The sequence below is a fragment of the Argentina silus genome, assembly GCF_951799395.1.
Source record: "Argentina silus genome assembly, chromosome: 4".
Classification (NCBI taxonomy): domain Eukaryota; kingdom Metazoa; phylum Chordata; class Actinopteri; order Argentiniformes; family Argentinidae; genus Argentina; species Argentina silus.
The window spans coordinates 13,089,205-13,108,264 of record NC_139658.1 but is presented as its reverse complement, the minus strand read 5'-3'; the positions used below and the strand labels follow the sequence as shown (position 1 = coordinate 13,108,264).

At 42.8% G+C, this 19,060-nt stretch overlaps 1 protein-coding gene across 2 annotated transcripts; it reads left to right on the top strand.

The window, feature by feature from the left end:
• The first annotated feature begins 219 nt into the window (after positions 1 to 219).
• Positions 220 to 18,669, top strand: LOC310803507 (serine/threonine-protein kinase 4-like). 2 transcript variants are annotated; one of them, XM_083668315.1, is made up of 11 exons: positions 220 to 636; positions 1,991 to 2,071; positions 2,792 to 2,920; positions 3,482 to 3,596; positions 3,827 to 3,991; positions 4,239 to 4,406; positions 4,632 to 4,769; positions 5,997 to 6,122; positions 6,353 to 6,560; positions 10,293 to 10,438; positions 16,691 to 18,669. In XM_083668315.1, exons 1-11 carry the CDS (start codon positions 593 to 595, stop codon positions 16,847 to 16,849), a joined length of 1,479 nt encoding a protein of 492 aa, XP_083524441.1. In that variant the 5' UTR covers positions 220 to 592; the 3' UTR covers positions 16,850 to 18,669. The 2 variants fall into 2 exon arrangements, with proteins under 2 accessions (XP_083524441.1, XP_083524440.1); XM_083668314.1 differs by having other exon boundaries at positions 10,293 to 10,441.
• Positions 18,670 to 19,060: the final 391 nt, after the last annotated feature.

Genomic DNA, 19,060 nt, shown 5'->3' with positions numbered 1-19,060 from the left:
CATTGCCAGATGGATTTAAGAAATACAGTAGGTATTTTGATTGAAGTTATGGCAATTGATCTGTAAGATAGGTGGTTGTGGGACTGTCAGAACACTGCGGGTCCATGTATGCAGCCTGCAGCGCCCTCTGCGGGTCATGGCCACGCCAGGCTTTGTTCAATCTGTCTTCTAGCCCCCTTTTCCGCGCCTAGTGTCGTTGTAGCGCTCTTCCTGGTTTCAGCTGAATATCAAGACAAGACGACTGGTTTACCAGCAAATAGTCAAACAACAAGTCCAAAGTTGCCAAACCAGGAGGATGGAGCCAAGAATGAGGTTCCAGTAGCTGAAGGACGCGCTTACCTTGTTTAAACCTCGCAAAACAGAATGAAAAAACGAATGAACGAAGTTCAGTGAGGCTACTGTCAATTTGCCAGAACAGGTTATCCTTGCTGGCTAGCTAGCTAGCTTGCTAACGCTGGTGACAGTATTATTTTTTTAGACACTTGGGGGGGAAAACCTAAGAAGCCGGCTGGGTTGACACACTAGCTGGGGTCTTAGAGTAGCACACTTAGCTAAGAAGCTAAGGAGAAGTCAACCACCAGTGAAGCCAACAATGGAGAGCAAGGACAAAGTACAAATGAGGAGTCACCCACGCAGGTAATGTATCTCTGTACAATAATATATCTGTTCTGAATTGGCTCGAACTCTACTGTCAACATAGCTAACGAGCTAGCGCGTTACTGTCTTCCCATTTCATCTGTAACAAGCTACTTTATATTGAAATGGAAAATCGGTTTATCCCGGGTTGACGAGATATGGCAATGGGATTAGACCTGCCAAGTAGTTGAAATACTTCGCCAGTAGCGACGGATTAGACTGCTCTTGACTTTCTTCCCAGATGCCTGTTGCTGCTTGTTAGTCGAGACACACAGCTGAACTTGGTGGCTGAACAGACACACTGGGTATCATCTCCCTTTAGAATAAGAGGATTGGTCTGTTCTTTGAGAGATACAATCCAAATCCTGTGTCCTGTTCCGAACTAATCCTAGATGTCACTGATCCCAGTTCTCAATGATCTCTAGACTAATGCCTCCACTGTTTGTAAACATATGGGTCTGCAGGTCTTTATGTTATGACATACCAATGCCAACAAGGACATTTTACACACCTTGTGCTGACATACAGTTTGGATTGAACTGGAGGAAAGGGAAACCCTTTGGAAAGTACGTAGGCATTGGGTTCTGACTAGTTGCTCAGCAAATAGCTAAATGAGTGGGACTGTACAGTAAGCCTGTGCCTTTTGCTGAATTTAGTGTTATGACTATTGTAGTATATTGGCTTTCAGGTTAAGTATACTTCGCTAAAAAGTCACATCAGTAGGTGTTAGTCAGCACCATTCCAACACAAAAAATGTATTGTTAGGAGCCCCCATTTGTGACAGTGCTGGTATCTTAGGTTATTTTCTATGTTGGTTAATATGACTAACAATTTACTTGGAAATTCGAAGAAGTGAAAGTCATTCCCAGGCGTCTCTCTTTGCTCCTCCAGTGTACCCTCACTAGCCAGTATCATTATGATACTTACATCTGAGGTATTTTGTTCTGCAGACAAAGAGTTCTTGTGTTTTGTTGTCAGTTTACAGTCTATAATAAGAACATGAATAGGACAGATAAGCCTACTGACAGCTCAAGTACAGTAATTTGATGTCTCTCATCCAGTTACGTTGACAGACCTCTGGGTTTCTTTTGTCATAATAGGAATCGTTATTCAAAGGCTTTGTGTTATCTATTTTTATCGTCAGAGCTCCTGTTTTAGTCTTGTACTCAAACTTCAGATGACTTTTTCTGAGAGATGTTCACAAAGAAGATTTTTTATTTTGCTGGTGATTTTTGGGTCCCACATTCAGTTGTTTTGAAATGGCTTAACTTCACATGATCTCAACACTTGGTATCCAAAATGAAACCCCTATTCTCTCTCCCTCTCTTCTCTCTTTCTCTCTCTCCACCCACAGGCAGTTAAAGAAGCTGAGTGAGGACAGTCTGACCAAGCAGCCAGAGGAAGTCTTCGATGTGCTAGAGAAACTTGGCGAAGGGTGAGTGTCCTAGCACATGTTTCTTACAAGAGCATTCTGACAGCTGCTAAGGTGTCATGTGGTCCCTGGATGCACTGCTCTCTCTGTCTCTCTCTCTCTCTCTCCCTTTCTCTCTCTCTGGGTCTTACCCACACAAGAGGAAGAGCTACAGCGTTAAGTGTCAATCATGCAGTAAGCCCCTCCCTCGGCCCCTCATCATAAACTCTACATGGTTCCTCATTTCCTGTTACTCAACTTCCTGCCCGGCAACTAGTCTGCTGTAGTAGCGTGATGCCTTAGATCTCCCCGTAGAATCAGTGAGTGTGAGTAAGTTGAGGAGTCACACAATCATTGTCACACATGAGTCACAACATGCTCCTTATTGATATGCCTTTATCCCAGTATGAACATGAAACAGCACTGTATGGGAAAGTGGAAACTTCACAAACGTCACTTCCTATGTAACTAAAAGAAAATAAAAGTCCGGCACACTGGTATTTTTTGGAAACACTGTCGACGGTTCGGACAGGTTTTTATGTGTCATTGTATTGTAATTCTGTAATGACTGCTCAGCGTTTTCACCGTGAAGTATATGGATCCTGTTGTCACAACTCGGCTAACTCTAACCGGAACATTTGCGTTGATGACGTTGACATTGTACACTGCCCCTGTCAAATATAATTGTTGTGATGAAATACTTCTGTGTATGCCTTGACGTTTCTCCACCCGTGTGGCGTGCAGGTCCTATGGCAGCGTGTTCAAGGCACACTACAAGGAGACGGGGGAGATTGTGGCCATCAAGCAGGTTCCCGTAGAGTCAGACCTGCAGGAGATCATCAAGGAGATCTCTATCATGCAGCAGTGTAACAGGTGAAGCTCCTCCTCTGTCCTATGTCATTTTACTAAAGGGCGAGTTAACTATTCTTTAAAACATAGAGGAGAGCTGGGTGTACAAGCAACATGTATTGATCCACTGGTAGGTACTAGGCTGGTCATGTTGATATACAGCGCCCTGTGTAAGTAATGGGACAATGAAGCATTCTTTCCTTCTTTTGGCAACTACACTACACAAGTTAAACCAAACAATTACTATGAATTTAAAGTATAGATTTCCAGCTTTTATTTGATGGTATTTGTGTACATATTGGTTTCACCATTTAGAAACAACACTTGTTATACAGTGCCTTTCGGAAAGTATTCAGACCCCATTCCAGTGAAATTTCTAAAAACCTGTTTTCGCTCTGTCAACCTGGGGGTACTGTGTGTGGATTGACGGCGAATTCTTTGAATTGAATCCATTTTAAATTGAGTCCGTAACACGACAACATGTGGAAAAAGTGAAGGGGTCCGAATACTTTCCGAAGGCGCTGTACATCGATTTCATGGCACCGAAAGTATTGGGATGCACCCGTGGTTGTTTTATTGTTTCAGTCCGCATGTCGTGAGGTACTACGGCAGCTACTTCAAGAACAGTGACCTGTGGATCGTCATGGAGTACTGCGGGGCCGGCTCGGTCTCTGACATCATTCGCCTACGCAGCAAAACGGTAACAAACGCCTACACGACTACATATTAAAAACATGCTTGTGTGTAGGATATCTGGCAGGGATGTAATTGTTCGAGGAAATAAGTGGGCAATCGCTGGATGCCGTTGAAAACCTTAGCGTAAATCCGAACCTTAACCCGAAGTAAAAGGTGGGTGAATGCAATTCACCATGAATACACGGTGCATCTGTGGCGTTTGTGTGTCTGAGTTCCCCCTCCTGTGTGTTACAGCTAACGGAGGAAGAGATCGCCTCCATTGTGCAGTCGACACTGAAAGGCCTGGAGTACCTCCACTTCATGAGGAAGATCCACAGGGACATCAAGGCAGGGAACATCCTGCTCAACACCGAGGGACAGGCCAAGCTGGCCGACTTCGGGGTTGCAGGACAGCTCACGGTGAGGGACTTCGTGCACGCACCCACGCCGAGTTTCATCAACAGAAGGCTAACTTTATGGAACAAGAACCTTTCAAAGGATGAAAAGATCAATCTTGGTCTCTCCTCAGGGTGCCACACACCTTTCATTACTGTATTAAACTGATGAGGCAGATCTATTTATCGTGTAATATATGAACGTGTTCCCACGACATGCTGAGGAGCTTAATCTAATAGCGCTCATCTCTGCTCTTCTCTGCTCCTCTCAGGACACCATGGCCAAGAGGAACACTGTGATTGGCACACCTTTCTGGATGGCCCCTGAGGTGATCCAGGAGATCGGGTATAACTGTGTGGCAGACATCTGGTCCCTGGGCATCACGTGCATAGAGATGGCAGAGGGCAAGCCTCCCTACGCTGATATCCATCCCATGAGGGTCAGTCTGATGTTATATGTACAGTTCTGGGGTCAGTCCTAGGCCTGGACCCATTAAAATCAGGCTGTTTCCAGGCTAAAGATTGTGTACCCACTCAAGTCAGTCTGTGGGTCTATCGTGACGTTAGCAATAATGGTGGCAGAGGGACCCAAATGAGAAGAGTGTAATAGTTTCTGTATGTGATGATGTGTCCATTGTGTCTAATATAATGTAGCTTCGTTATAGGCAATATTTATGATTCCCACCAATCCTCCTCCGACGTTCCGGAACCCAGGCGTGTGGTCGGAGCCGTTCCGAGACTTTGTCACCCAGTGTCTGGTGAAGAACCCTGAGAACAGAGCTACTGCCACACAGCTACTACAGGTACCCTACCTACTGACACACAGCTACTACAGGTACCCCACCTACTGACACAGCTATTACAGGTACCCTACCTACTGACACACAGCTACTACAGGTACCCTACCTACTGCCACACAGCTACTACAGGTACCCTACCTACTGCCACACAGCTACTACAGGTACCCTACCTACTGACACACAGCTACTACAGGTACCCTACCTACTGACACAGCTACTACAGGTACCCTACCTACTGACACACAGCTACTACAGGTACCCTACCTACTGACACACAGCTACTACAGGTACCCTACCTACTGACACAGCTACTACAGGTACCCTACCTACTGACACACAGCTACTACAGGTTTCGATATATACTGTATTACTCTGACCAGGCCTCAAAATGTACTAGTGCACTAGTGCTCCCAAACTAGAAAATGTCGGAACACCACAACATTCTTTAGGAGCACCCCTAAAAACAGGGCTTTGAGTAAACAACACTACAGATAGGTGTAGTCGATCTTTATAGGAGTACTACTACTAGATATGAGAGGTGAGTAAAATTAATGACAGCTGACTTACAGAAAAGCAAAGTGGATAGAATCGAAGTCTAATTGTCTGATAATGACACAAGAAATGTGCCTGCGTTATTGGTTACCCACATCACTTGGTGTGCACCTAACCTGCAATAACCTGATTGCACGCCTGGACACATCTCTCAAACATGTAATTTTTTCCCCTTAAAACTGGACAGATTATGCCCATTTTACAGTGATGCCTTATGAAGTTCAAACCCTGTATTTTGATTGTTTCCGAAATGTCACCGCTGCCAACGACAGTTTGTCATGGATGAGAAATTGTGCAAAACATCTTAGCAAAAAAGCAACACTTTCAAAAGTCAAATATTAAGGAGTGTGTACAACCATTCTGGTCACAATTTAGAGCCCTGCCTCTGACACTCTTACCATAGATATACAACTGTCTGGTGGAGGGAGACATTGGAGGACCGGCTCATTGTAATGCATTGAATGAAGAATGGTATCAAACATTACATCAAACTTTGATACCTTCCTCATTCCGTTCCATACATTATGAGTCTGTCCTCTGATTGCCCACTGATTTCTCCTTCCACCAGCCTCCACTACTCTTATTACCTTACAAACACACACACACACACACACACACACACACACACACACACACACAGTGTGATATAAATGTTTTGATCTATTTTCTCCCCTGTAGCACTCATTCATTAAGGGGGCCAAATCCAGCAGCATCCTCCTGGCCCTGATCACAGACGCCATGGAGATCAAACTGAAGAGAGATGAGGCCGAGCAAAGAGAACAAGAGGAGGACGAAGACAACTCGGTACACACACACACACACACACACACACACACTACCTCACAACTAACCACAGCTTATGATCACAACCATACAGAACTCACCCACACAGCTAAATACAACCTCACTAATACAGTTCAACCTTTAAAATGCTGTCACAAGGTAATACGCATTACCATTTTCTTCCACGGTACGCTAACTTGGCGTGACTGCGAGTGGCTTAGATTTGATCTTTTGCTCTCTCGCCCAAGCAGGACGAGGATGAAGTGGACCAGGGGACGATGGTGCGTGCCGGGACGGGGGACGCCGGGACCATCCGGGCAGCGGGCTCGTTAACAAGCTCGTTGGGCGGCACCGCCAGGACCATGATCTCACACAGCGACACAGGCACCATGGTGTCTCAGCTAGGCACCATGGTCATCAACTCTGACGAAGAGGACGAGGAGGCTGGCACCATGAAACGTACGAGATTTAACGTTACGCTACGATTAGAATTAGCCTTCATTCACTCATTTAGTATGAAAGCATTAGCAGTAGCTCACTGTATTAGAATAGTATATAGTGAGGTTATAGCGATGATACTGTAACTGCATTGGGATAGCAGGTTAGTTGTTTAGTATTTTACAGTAGCCAGCTGTAATGGGTTTGGAACCACATCTTTGACCCTGCAGGTTCCTGCCCATGGTGCACATCCTCTTAACATACACCACAACCACACACACCACACACACCACACACACCACACACACCACACACACCACACACACACACACACACACACACACACACCATAACCGTTGAGTATGGAGCCACGTATAGCCATACGACAGAAGGGAAATTGCGCTTCAGTCACGGCTTTTAGTTCTGTCTGAAATGGCACGCCACGGCTTTTTAGAGTGACAACTAAACCTCGTTGGGGGAGTTTCGTAGCGCTACAACTGCCCCATTTTCTCTGTCTGAAAGGCAAGCCGCAGCTGAAGCGGCAATGTTGAACTGTCAATCAATTGTATGTCAACGAGTGCTGGCTGCACAAGTTAGCGTGATCCTGTCCAACATGTTTGGCATTTGAAATAAAGATGTTTATCATCTGGAGAAAGTAAGTTACCTGACGCGTCTCAAATCGTTGGCTGGCAAGTTAACCGACTGGCTAATCATGTTCGTTGTTAGTTGTTCGTTGTTGTAACTAAACATGAATGTCCCGCGGTGGAGTTGACTGAATGCTTTGTGAAAGGGTTACAGACAGCTTCAGAAGCGGCACTTTTTCCTCTGTCTGAAAAGTTACGCTTGGGACGGTCAATACATCTATCAAAGCTCAATTGAAGCTGTATTTTCTGTCTGGAAAGGGTAATAGAGAACCAGTGGCCTCTGTGGCCATCTAGGACCACCTGCCCATGGTGGAGGACTAGACTTCACGGCTCAGCTGCTGTCTCTTTGAGCACCACCAGAGGGCAGGCTGTACTTACGTCACCGGGCTGAAAGAGTAAATCGTAACCCTCCACAGTGTAAAATGCTCAGACACACATTGTACCAGAGATGGGAAGTTTGAGATCTTTGGTAACCCAAGAAGGGGGTTTCTTGGGTGGTTTATTCAATCTGACATTTTGCCATCATTTGCCATCTCAAGAATGACAGCAGGGAAAGGGACTAGAATGTTATGTGTGTGTCTATTGGAATGAACGTCGTAGAGAAAGGACATGCTTGTAGGTTGCCTATATTACCTTCAGGGGAAGTTTGAGGTCAGTGTTGGGCGCTCAGGCTTGAATAGTGGATGTTATATCTGGGGCGGATTGGTGATCAGACCTGTTTGTTCTCCTTTTCCATGATGCTGTGTCCTGTTATACAGACATGAAACGGCATCTTGTTACATCCATTATGTTATGTTTCAAACGAGCTGCAGTTTCCGCTATGGCACACAGCCACTGTATGCCAAAGATATCAGGACACACAGGTGAGATGCAAACGATTGGCAATTTGTGACTTTGATTTAATTCTAACTTTAGCGGCTCTGTTTTTCAACTGGCATGATAGAAATACAGCAGTGATTTGTCCACAGTGTGCGCAGGTTTGTAGAAGGCATCTAAACAACTTATACCAGACTTTTAGCGTGTTGGTATTCTATTATTCGGGAAGTGATCAGTCCTCAGTTCTTCCATACATACACACACACACACACACACACATATACGTACGTACATACATACATACACACACACACACATATACGTACATACATACATACGTACATACACACACACACATACATATACGTACGTACATACGTACATACATGCATACACTGCAGTAGTCTTCCATCCTCCATCTCCTCTCTAATGGAACAGGATGATGTTAGTATGGATCTCCCCTCAGAGCTGTTAAAACCACATTAACAAAGAAACGTGGGGGGAAATAACATTCAACCCACTAAGTTTCATTTCTGCTTCAATGTCGTCTCTCTTACCCTGATATCAGTCTTGGGCCTGTGAGTGCACTGCCCAAAATAAGTTATTGATCTTCACTAATGGTGCTGTGAATTAATAGGCTATTCTTTTACACACACACCCGACTCTGCCACACACACAGCAGCCAGGAATTAGGCATAGACGCTAACCCAGTTCAGTTATCCTCATAGAAAATTGATTCACAATCTTTTATTCATGTCAAGTGTGATGAATTGTTTAAAAGACTACCTCGCCTCTTCTTGTAATATTTCTGTAAGGTAATTGAATGATAAGGCCATTTATTATTTCAGTACGTAGCTCAAATGTTGTTTTAGCAAAACATTTCCAGCAATGTTTTTGAAGTGCTGAAATTCTTTGGGTATGACTATGAAATTGACAGTGTGGTATTAATGAATACATAGTTGACACCAGTTTGGCTGGAAGGAGCCTCCATAAAAGAATCTGTGTCCTCACCGTTACCCTCCTCTCCACCTCCCTCCTTCCTCCCTTCCCTTCCTCCTCTCGTTTCCTCCTTGGTTCTCCTCTCCTCTCTCTTGTGTCTCCTTCCTCTCCACCTCTCATCCTCCTTCTCTCCATTGTGTTGGTCTCAGCAGAGACCCTCTGATTATACTTGACAATCGTTGGGATAACTTGTATGAATAATAGATTTTTCAAGTGAAGACATGCCAGAGCTGGGCCATGTAGTGCACTTGGAATGTACTTTTGCGTTAAGAGACCCAACTTATGGTGGTCTCACTGGTTTTTGTGGGTTCCCGTGACTTTCTGAGGACAGGAGTTGTCAGTTTGGTTTAGAGTCAATAAAAAATTTAAACTTAAAAAAAAAAAGTAGAAAAGTTACAATTCAGTTCAAGCAGAAACCATGGGAGAGACTTGGTAACCTTAGTGTTCCGTACAAAGGGACTAGGTGGGCTAATCCATGTTATTGTCCTTGGTGAAAAAGATAACAAATCAGGTTGAATCTGAACAGTATTTTATGGTAGAAATGAAGCTTTCTCTGAGGTTTGAGAGACACACAGAGGTATAGGCCTCCCGGTAGTAAGTGAATCAAGGAATGTTTTGGCTAGGCCTAAACCTTGAACAGATTCAAATGTACAACCCTTTCTAGAACAGGGCAACGGGGTCACATTTTCTCACTCGGATATTGTTGTGTTTATGTTTGTACCATTGGTAATGTTCTCAGACTGGACTCTCTGTTGTGCTGAACACACACACACACACACACACACACACACACACACACCTCCTGTACCGATGTACCAAATCTGGTATTGAGGGAGAGCAGAGAGACAATAAGGCAATGGCTAAATTATTCAGCGTGTTTTGATTTTTGAATTAATGATGTGCAGAGGGTCTTGGCTAAGAGGGGCCTTGGTGGGCGGTACAGGCAACATATGGCTATATGAGTAGAGGCAATGCACTCAAAGGTCTGGCCATTCTAAACAGTTAATTAAAGAAATACATCATTGTGGAGTTACAATAGGTTGGTTGCCATGTCTCATTCTTTATGGCTCTTGTGGGAATTACTGCAACTATCTCATCATGTGGAGTGCAGTTTACTCTACATTTCTCAATCAACAGGTTAAAAAAAATACATGTTGAAAAAAAAAGGGACACAGATTTGATGTCTAAATGGAACCTCATCCAGAAAATGTTGCCTTATTAAATAGTTAATCATGAAATATGAGAGTTGGCAGTCGTGACTTGTGTTGATGGTTGCTGTCCCTGATGTTCTTAGGGAGAGATGAGACCATGCAGCCAGCCAAGCCCTCCTTCCTGGAGTACTTTGAGCAGAAGGAGAAGGAGGCCAACAGTCAAAATGAGGGCCAAGACCAAGGACATGGCGCAGACAACCGCAAGCTGCCAGGAGAGGGCGACATGGAGGTGGTAAGTCATGTGATGGCTTAGTAGTGCTCAAAAGTATGCAATAAAAACAGAACTTTTTGAAAATTGGACAAATAAAGGTTGTACCTCCCTCTAAACGTTTACTCCTGTTGCGGTCGACTGTACGCAACCTGGTTATAAGCAGCGCTACTCCAATGCTGGCCAGTCATGTAGGCCCCACATACTCCTTTACCTCACTCAAAGCAAAGTTCAATGAGATCAAATCATTCCAATTCCATAGGTGCTCACACATCTAGATCTGAAGCCCAGAAGTTAAAGACAAAATGAGCCAGTTTTAAAACTTAATTTTATTGATCTGGAACTGTTGATGTCTCCACAATTCAACATGTCACATCTTAGCTTAGGACTGAAATACGAGACAGAGCTGGATCACTAAGCCAACACTGGCAACTGTTAATTGTTGTTTTTGTTTGAGAAATTTGGCTAGCCAGCAAGAAATGTTCAACTACGCCACTCTCTCACCACTGTAATTTGAATTCTATCGCTGTGTTTTAATACACCATTCTAAAACTGGGCAGTTTCATCTCATCTCATCAGCTTTTATATCTGAACTAGGCTATTTTTTAAATTATTTTTAACATTATTGATGCTCCCAACTAGCTAGAATTAGGCAAGATTTCACACCATTGAATTAGAATGTCACTTATGAGTTACATTTCGGAACCTCATGGGTTGAACCTATCGTGAGGTAACTTGGTCCAGCTCCAACAGATGAATGAGCCAAAACTTAGAAGCTAGTAGCTGCCCAGAAGTGGCTTATGGGATACCTCACCTCAGCAATAAAAAGACAGACATGTTGTGGCATCCGTGAGCCAGCTGTCTTGTCACGTGTGTGTGTGTGTGTGTGTGTGTTTGTGTTTGCTATTGTTGTTTTGTTATGTTAACACCAACTGACAGATGACCGTAGAGTGACTTTAGACATCACTGACTGTGATTGCAAGAAGAAACACACACAGCGTCTTCAAGAGTTGTATCTGTCATCACATTGGTGTCAGACACAACATAATTGGGTCAGTTGCACATTAGACATCGGAGATGAGGATAAGATTTGCAGTATTTTTGGTAAGATGTTCAGTTTAGTTTGTATTATGAAGTGTCATTTTGACTGGGGTCTGCAGACTACATGAAGATAATTGGAGTCTATATATAGATCTGTCACGCTCACTATTTTTGCCTGTGTGTATGGAATTCTTTGATAGGGGTAGTGTGTCATCAGCACTTGTTAATGTCTGGTGCTTAAGCCTACAGCTTTCTTATATTATTTCTTGATATTATTCCGCGACATGCCAGATAAATGTGAAGTATGTTGATCACTTTAAAGAGGCAACTCACTCATAGATGTCAGTTTAATGTCTCGTTTTGACTGATGTTAGCCTGAATATAGGCTATTTTGTGTAGCGACCAGCATGTTTTTATAGAATTTGCGGCAAACGTGTATAGAAACTCTGCACAAACTGATTTCCGACAAAAACAAGCGTAACAAGAGACAGCTCTTCTTAAATAATTGCAGACAAGAGAATGTGTAGATGTACAGTACCAGTCAAAAGTTTGGACACACCTTGCCAAGAGTGTGCAAAGCTGTCATCAAAGCAAAAGGTGGCTACTTTGAAGAATCTAAAATCTAAAACATATTCTGGTTTGTTTAACACTTCTTCAATATATTTGTTTAACACGTCTTCAATATTAATCTACAATGTAGAAAATAATAAAAATAAAGAAAAACCATTGAATGAGAAGGTGTGTCCAAACTTTTGACTGGTACTGTAGCTACATACCTACTACCACTCTCCTCATCTTTCTCTTTCTGTGGTCAGTCTGCCTTATGGAACAATGTTGTTGTTTACTCCTGGGAGACTAAATACATAGTAGCTTGGAATTGTCAGCTGAAACGTTCTCTCTGTTGCATGTAGTTTTTCTGATGAGAACAGCTGTGCATGTAGCTGCATTATATATGAGGGAAAGGCTCAAAATGACCACTTTCTGTCTCCAAACGACCCTTTGCATAGGCCGTGTCTAACTCACAATGACAGGGGTTTTAACACTTTAACCTTGTTCCCTACCGGAAACTATTTTGGGAGGGTTTGGTTGGTCGTGTGTTAACTACACTATGTTGGGTACACCTGCTGTTGTAAAGATTAGATTAGATTAGATTAGATTAGATTCAACTTTATTGTCATTGTGCAGAGTACAAGTACAGAGACAACGAAATGCAGTTAGCGTCTAATGATGAAGTGCAAAAAAAGCAGTGTGCAGTGTGAACAGTATATACAGGTAGTGCAGTATATGAGCAGTATAGTAGTGCAGTATAGTATAAGTAGTGCAGAGTAAGCAGTATCTGAATTAGTAGTAGCATTATAAGCAGAATAAATAGGATGCAGTATGAACAGTGTAAGCAGCATATGAGCTGTATAGGCAATGCAGTCTAGCAGTATATATGTATTAACAGTAACATTAGATTAAATAGCAGAATAAATATGCCGTATGAACAGTATAAACAGGTATGTACAGATATGTGCAGTGTATTAACAGTAGTATTAAAAGAAAAATATAAGGATATGTGCATTATGAACAGTACAGGCAGATATGTACAGAAGAGCAGTGGTATGGAGTAAGAGCAGTGTGTACAGTGAGAGGATACAGTATGTACAGTTTATAGGAATACTGTAAGAGTAGTGCAATTGTCCGGGGGGGGGGGGCAGGGGGCAGGGGTTGGTAGGTTGTCACCTAGGTGCAGAATTGGAGTTCAGTAGGGTGACAGCCGCAGGGAAGAAGCTACCTCTGAACCTGCTGGTTCGGGTGCGGAGAGACCTGTAGCGCCTCCCGGAGGGGAGTGGGGTAAACAGGGGTGAGAAATGTCCTTGACAATGCTGCGTGCCTTACGCAAGCATCGTTTGCCCTGGACAGCCTCAATGGAGGGGAGTGAGGAACCGGTGATGCGTTGGGCAGTTTTCACCACCCTCTGCAGTGCTTTCCGGTCAGATGCAGAGCAGTTGCCATACCATACTGTGACACAGTTGGTGAGGATGCTCTCGATGGTGCAGCGGTAGAAGTTCACCAGGATCTGAGGAGACAGATGGACCTTCTTTAGTCTCCTCAGGAAGAAGAGACGCTGGTGAGCCTTCTTGATCAGGGTAGAGGTGTTGAGGGTCCAGGAGAGATCCTCAGAGATGTGGACACCCAGAAACTTGAAGCTGGTGACTCGCTCCACCTCAGTCCCGTTGATGAGGATGGGGGTGTGTGCCAGCTTTTGACTTCCTGAAGTCCACAATGAGCTCTTTGGTCTTCCTGGTGTTGAGAGCCATGTTGTTGTCGTTGCACCACACTGTTAGGTGCTGGACCTCCTCCCTGTAGGCCGACTCATCGTTGTTGCTGATGAGACCGATCACCGTTGTGTCGTCTGCAAACTTAACAATGGTGTTTGAGCCATGTACAGGTGTGCAGTTGTAGGTGAAGAGGGAGTAAAGGAGGGGGCTCAGCACACAGCCTTGTGGAACGCCGGTGTTCAGAGTGAGGGTTGAGGAGGTGTGGTTGTGTAGCCTAACAGACTGCGGCCTGTTGGTTAGGAAGTCCAGAATCCAGTTGCAGAGGGAGGAGTTGATGCCCAGTTGACTGAGTTTGGAGATCAGTTTGGAGGGGATGTTGGTGTTGAAAGCTGAACTGAAGTCAATGAACAGCATTCTCACATAAGTGTTGCTATTGTCGAGGTGGGACAGGGCGGAGTGAAGTGCCGTTGAGATGGCATCCTCTGTACTCCTGTTCTGCCGGTAGGCGAATTGGAAGGGGTCCAGTGTGGGTGGTAAACAGGTCTTGAGTTGAGCTAAGACCAGCCTCTTGAAGCACTTCATGATGATGGGCGTGAGTGCAACTGGGCGGAAGTCATTTAGGCTCATTGCAGTGGAGTGTTTTGGCACCGGCACGATGGAGGTGGTTTTGAAGCACGCGGGGACAGCTGCTTGGGCTAGGGACAGGTTGAATATGTCAGTCCAAACCTCAGTCAGCTGCACAGCACAGGCCCTGAGGACGCGTCCGGGGATGCCATCAGGACCAGCAGCCTTGTGTGCATTAGTCCTGCTCAGTGCCGAGCGCTAGTAAGAGCCAAGACTACCATACAAACGTTTCCGGCTATGTATGTAGGTTAGTCTGTAGACTAAGTTAGGTTAGGTTAGTCTGTAGACTAAGTTCTTCAACTGAGAAATGCTAAAATGTTGAATGTGTTGACATTTGGTATGTTTTTTTTTTTTTTTTTTTTTTTTTTTAATAAATCTGTGAGCAAGACCTGGGTTGCCTTTTTTTTCTTTCCCCTTTTAACTCAGACAGTTAATTTTAGATGGCTATAAAAGTTCCTTATTTTGAAGTTAAGCTTGCATGACTACAAAGTCAAAACCTATGTTTATCCCTCTTCAAAACAATGCAGGAACGCATGTGACTGAAGATGGCTGCCTGGTCAGCCAGAGCAGGCAGATTCTGATGTAACACTAACAGTGGCTGTTTGGGGCTGTAACGCTGACATGGGAAGAATGTCATTTCGTCATGGAGAGGACCACACAGACCATGTTCCCTTTCTTTTTCCCACACATACATTGTATCAATTACCTGACGTAGAACTCAGAACAAACTGCCAGAGGACGAAAACTAGAGCAGTCCAAAGCTACTGTTCACTGGAATAAGCATTACTAGTCACATGCATGATTACTGGATTGAGGTCCCATGTCTTTTTGCACTTTTTCATCAGATGTTAAAGACAGGATCATCCATGGCTTACATTTACATTTTACATTTATGGCATTGAGCAGACGCCTTTATCCAAAGCGACTTACAACAAATGGCTCTGAGGAAGAGAGTGAGATAACGTAGGCTTATGTCTTTCGTCATCTACAGTGTCTTCGGAAAGTATTCAGGCCCCTTCACTTTTTCCACATTTTGTTGTGTTATAGACTCAATTTAAAATGGATTAAATTAAAAGAATTTGCCATCAATCCATACACAATACCCCAGAATGACAAAGCGAAAACACGTTTTTTGAAATTTCAGGAAATCTATTAAAATTGAAATACAGAAATACCTTATGTGTAATTGATAGTGTGTAATTGATTCCTATGCAAATCAGAGACCCTATAAAAACAAATATTAATTCCAAAATTACATTAACGACTATCCTTGCATTAAGATGGACTCAATTTACCTTATTGAGTGATTTGTTGATGACATTTTTGCATTTTAGCTAATTTTAAGAGTGTCATAGCAAAGTATCTGAATGCTTACATGCATGAGGTATTACTGTATTTAAATTTTAATAAATTTACTGAAAGTTCTAAAAACCTGTTTTCACTTTGTCATTCAGGGGTATTGTGTGTGGATTGATGGCAAATTATTTTAATTTAATCCATTTTAAATTGAGTCTATAACACAACAAAATGTGGAAAAAGTTAAGGGGCCTGAATACTTTCCGGAGGCACTGTAGGAAGAGAAGGAAGAGAGTGAAATATGTCAATACCTCTATCAATAAGGAAGCGAGTAAAATGTCAATATGTCCATCTGTGAGGAGGAGAGTGAGATACACCATGTTCGATATCTCCATCTATGACTTGTCCATTGTCCTCCTCCATATCCTTGCTCTATGATCTGTCTGTTGCTGTGTTGTTCGGTCCGCCCGGTCCAGTAGGATGCCAGTGCCTCCTCAAGGCTCTCTCTGCCTAGGAGGAAGACGCCAATGATATATTTAGTCCATTGATTGGAGCTCTAAATGGCTTGAGAGTGCTCGAAAAAGCAATGGGCAATCCCACAGGGAAATGTAACCAGGCATGATGTCCTAATCTGATGTGTATAGATAACAGTCACGTCACATGACTTATTCATCATTCTCTGGAGTGTATTCTGCGATATTTTAAAGATTTATGTTATCGTTTATTGATGGAAGCACCAAGTACCTCTAAGGACACCATGGTTGAAGAATGTCAAGTTTTAGATTTTGATCACATCTGTATACCATATTTGCAGTATCTGTAATGAAAATTGCAAAATTATAGGTGGTAACCTCAGTCAAAGACATTGTATTTGAGGTGGGCTTTATTTAGCTTATACTTTTACGACTATTCCACCTGACAACCTAAGTTAAGTGCAGCACAAGTATTTGAAAACATTTGACTCATGTATTGGACCCAGGTCTGATTCATAGTAAAGGATCAAATGTGTGCAATGGTGGTAAAGGTATGTCTCTGTATTTGCGTGTAGATGCGCACGTGGAGCGTGGAGGACCTGAAGCGACGACTGGCCTCTCTGGACCCCCAGATGGAGCAGGAGATCGAAGAGATCCGTCAGCGCTACCAGGCCAAGCGCCAGCCTATCCTAGACGCCATCGAGGCCAAAAAGCGACCTCAGCAGAACTTCTGAGGTCCTCCACCACCCCTGTACTGTGGGATCAGGATCCTTCACACTGGACTATCGCATGGACAGATTGATGCTGTACCCTGCTCTGACGTGACTTTTCACAGTCCTCCATTTTTCTAATTTCTTCCAAGAAAACCACTTAATGCTGCCAAGCATGCATGTTTTTGTCTTAACTTATTGCGTTAATTGTTAAGGGCACTTCAAACCTACTTTAAGTATTGATCTTCACTTATGTGGTACAATATTATTTTGCTTACTTCTACTGATGGTACTCCTGAATCAATGGCACAGATTCAGCTCTAGCATAGCTTTCATGGATTCAGTTGTTTAGCATTGCTAACATGGATTCAGCTGAGTAGCATTGCTAACATGGATTCAGCTCTAGCATAGCTTTCATGGATTCAGTTGTGTAGCATTGCTTCGCTAATATGGATTGAACCATATAGCATTGCTAACCAGTGGAACGTATTCATGGTTTTTACTGTTTACTGTAAACGTGTTTTTTTCTCTTTTCATTTGATATTGATGACCATTTTTGTGTGATTTGGTACTCATGATTCCTGGATATGTGTGCTGGTTCCTTCCACTGTTGCTTGACAGCACAGTATCATGTCCAGCCAAAGGGAAGGTTCAGTTGACTTGATCTACATCAGTGAGTTACATTTTTGAACCCGGAGGACAGGAATGTCTCTCATGAGAGAGTAACCTTCAGCCCTGGTTAAACGTGTGTACCTCACTTATTGACAAATCCTACCTTGAGAAACACATGTAACTTTTTCAGTTTTATGTAAATCATATATTGATGTCAAGGGGAAATTTGCATGGAAGTTGTAGTTGCATGTATGTATCTCACTTTGGGATCCAGTCCTGAATGTGGTAGTTTAAGAGACATGTATTCAATGAGGGAACAAACAAACAGGCTCAAGGTGTATTGGTAAAAGGACATTTGAGAATTGAAACTGGATGTTTAACTGTCTGGGTTCACCAACTGTGCACTTCTGTTACCCACTGTACTGTGACGTATCTATTTTTGTTAACGCAACATCAACATTCCATAGAGCAGCTTGTACTTATTTTTTTAACGTTCAAACTGTTGGTATACATAAGGGAAAATTATTTTTTTATAATCTAGGTTAGCAGTTATATAGTTAGAAGGAGAAAGAAACATTGCGCATTTGTTTTCATACAGGAATGTGCATCAATGTGCAAACTAGCCTCTCAGGTCAGATCTTCTCAGGTTTGTATATTAATAACATTAATAAGAAATTATTCAATTACTATACCCTGTCTGATGACCAATAAGCACAATTCAGTTCATTGAAATAGTTCCTTGTTACGAGCAAAAAGGGAATTCATTGTATTGCGTTATTTTGTCTATAAGTTCTAATTTTTGCATAATTATTGAAATAATGACTGATTGTTTTGTAATAATTCTATCAAATTTTATATTTGTTTTCAGACTCTAATAAAAAAAGATTTAACCTATCATAATGTTAATTAACTATAATTATGTTGGTGGGAGTTTTATTACATTGTTACAACTATTGTTTCTGATTCATGCTCTAGGGACAGACTAGTTTTCCTTCCCTTGTACAATGATGCATACAAGATCATTGAAGTAGCATTCACTGGAGAGCAATTCAGCACTGTAATCTCAATGAAGAACTGGTGTCTACTGTCTCACTGGTCCTTCAATTAAGTATTCATTCTAAGAAAATGGTTTTGAAATGTTCATGCCTTAATTTATGCAATGGAAGTCATGCATATGTTTGATATCAGTGTTTTGATTTGTGTATTTGTTGCGTGCTGATTAAAACAGATTTAAGGAACTCATCTTGTGTGTTGTGTTTTTTCCATGGTAGGCACTGTACGGATGTAGGGACCAGTGTACTGTGCAAATGGCTTTGTTTACTTTCATAATCTTGGACAGAGGAAGTACTTTTACATGTAACGACCCTGGCGAGTTCTATAGATCTCTGAGTTGGGGCAGTAGTCGGGAACGGAGGGGATAGGTACTTACGACGGAAGCGTTAAAATCCCGGAAATCTGAAGCCACACCTTCAGATTAGGTTTGAAATGATGTTTAGCCTTGGGATATTATTTGTGTACAGTCCATTATGTGTCCCCTATGCAGTCTAAATTAGGTACTTTGAACAATTGGGCCACAGTAAAAGGCCAAGTACACTATTAGGTTACGCCTTATACTTTCAAGTT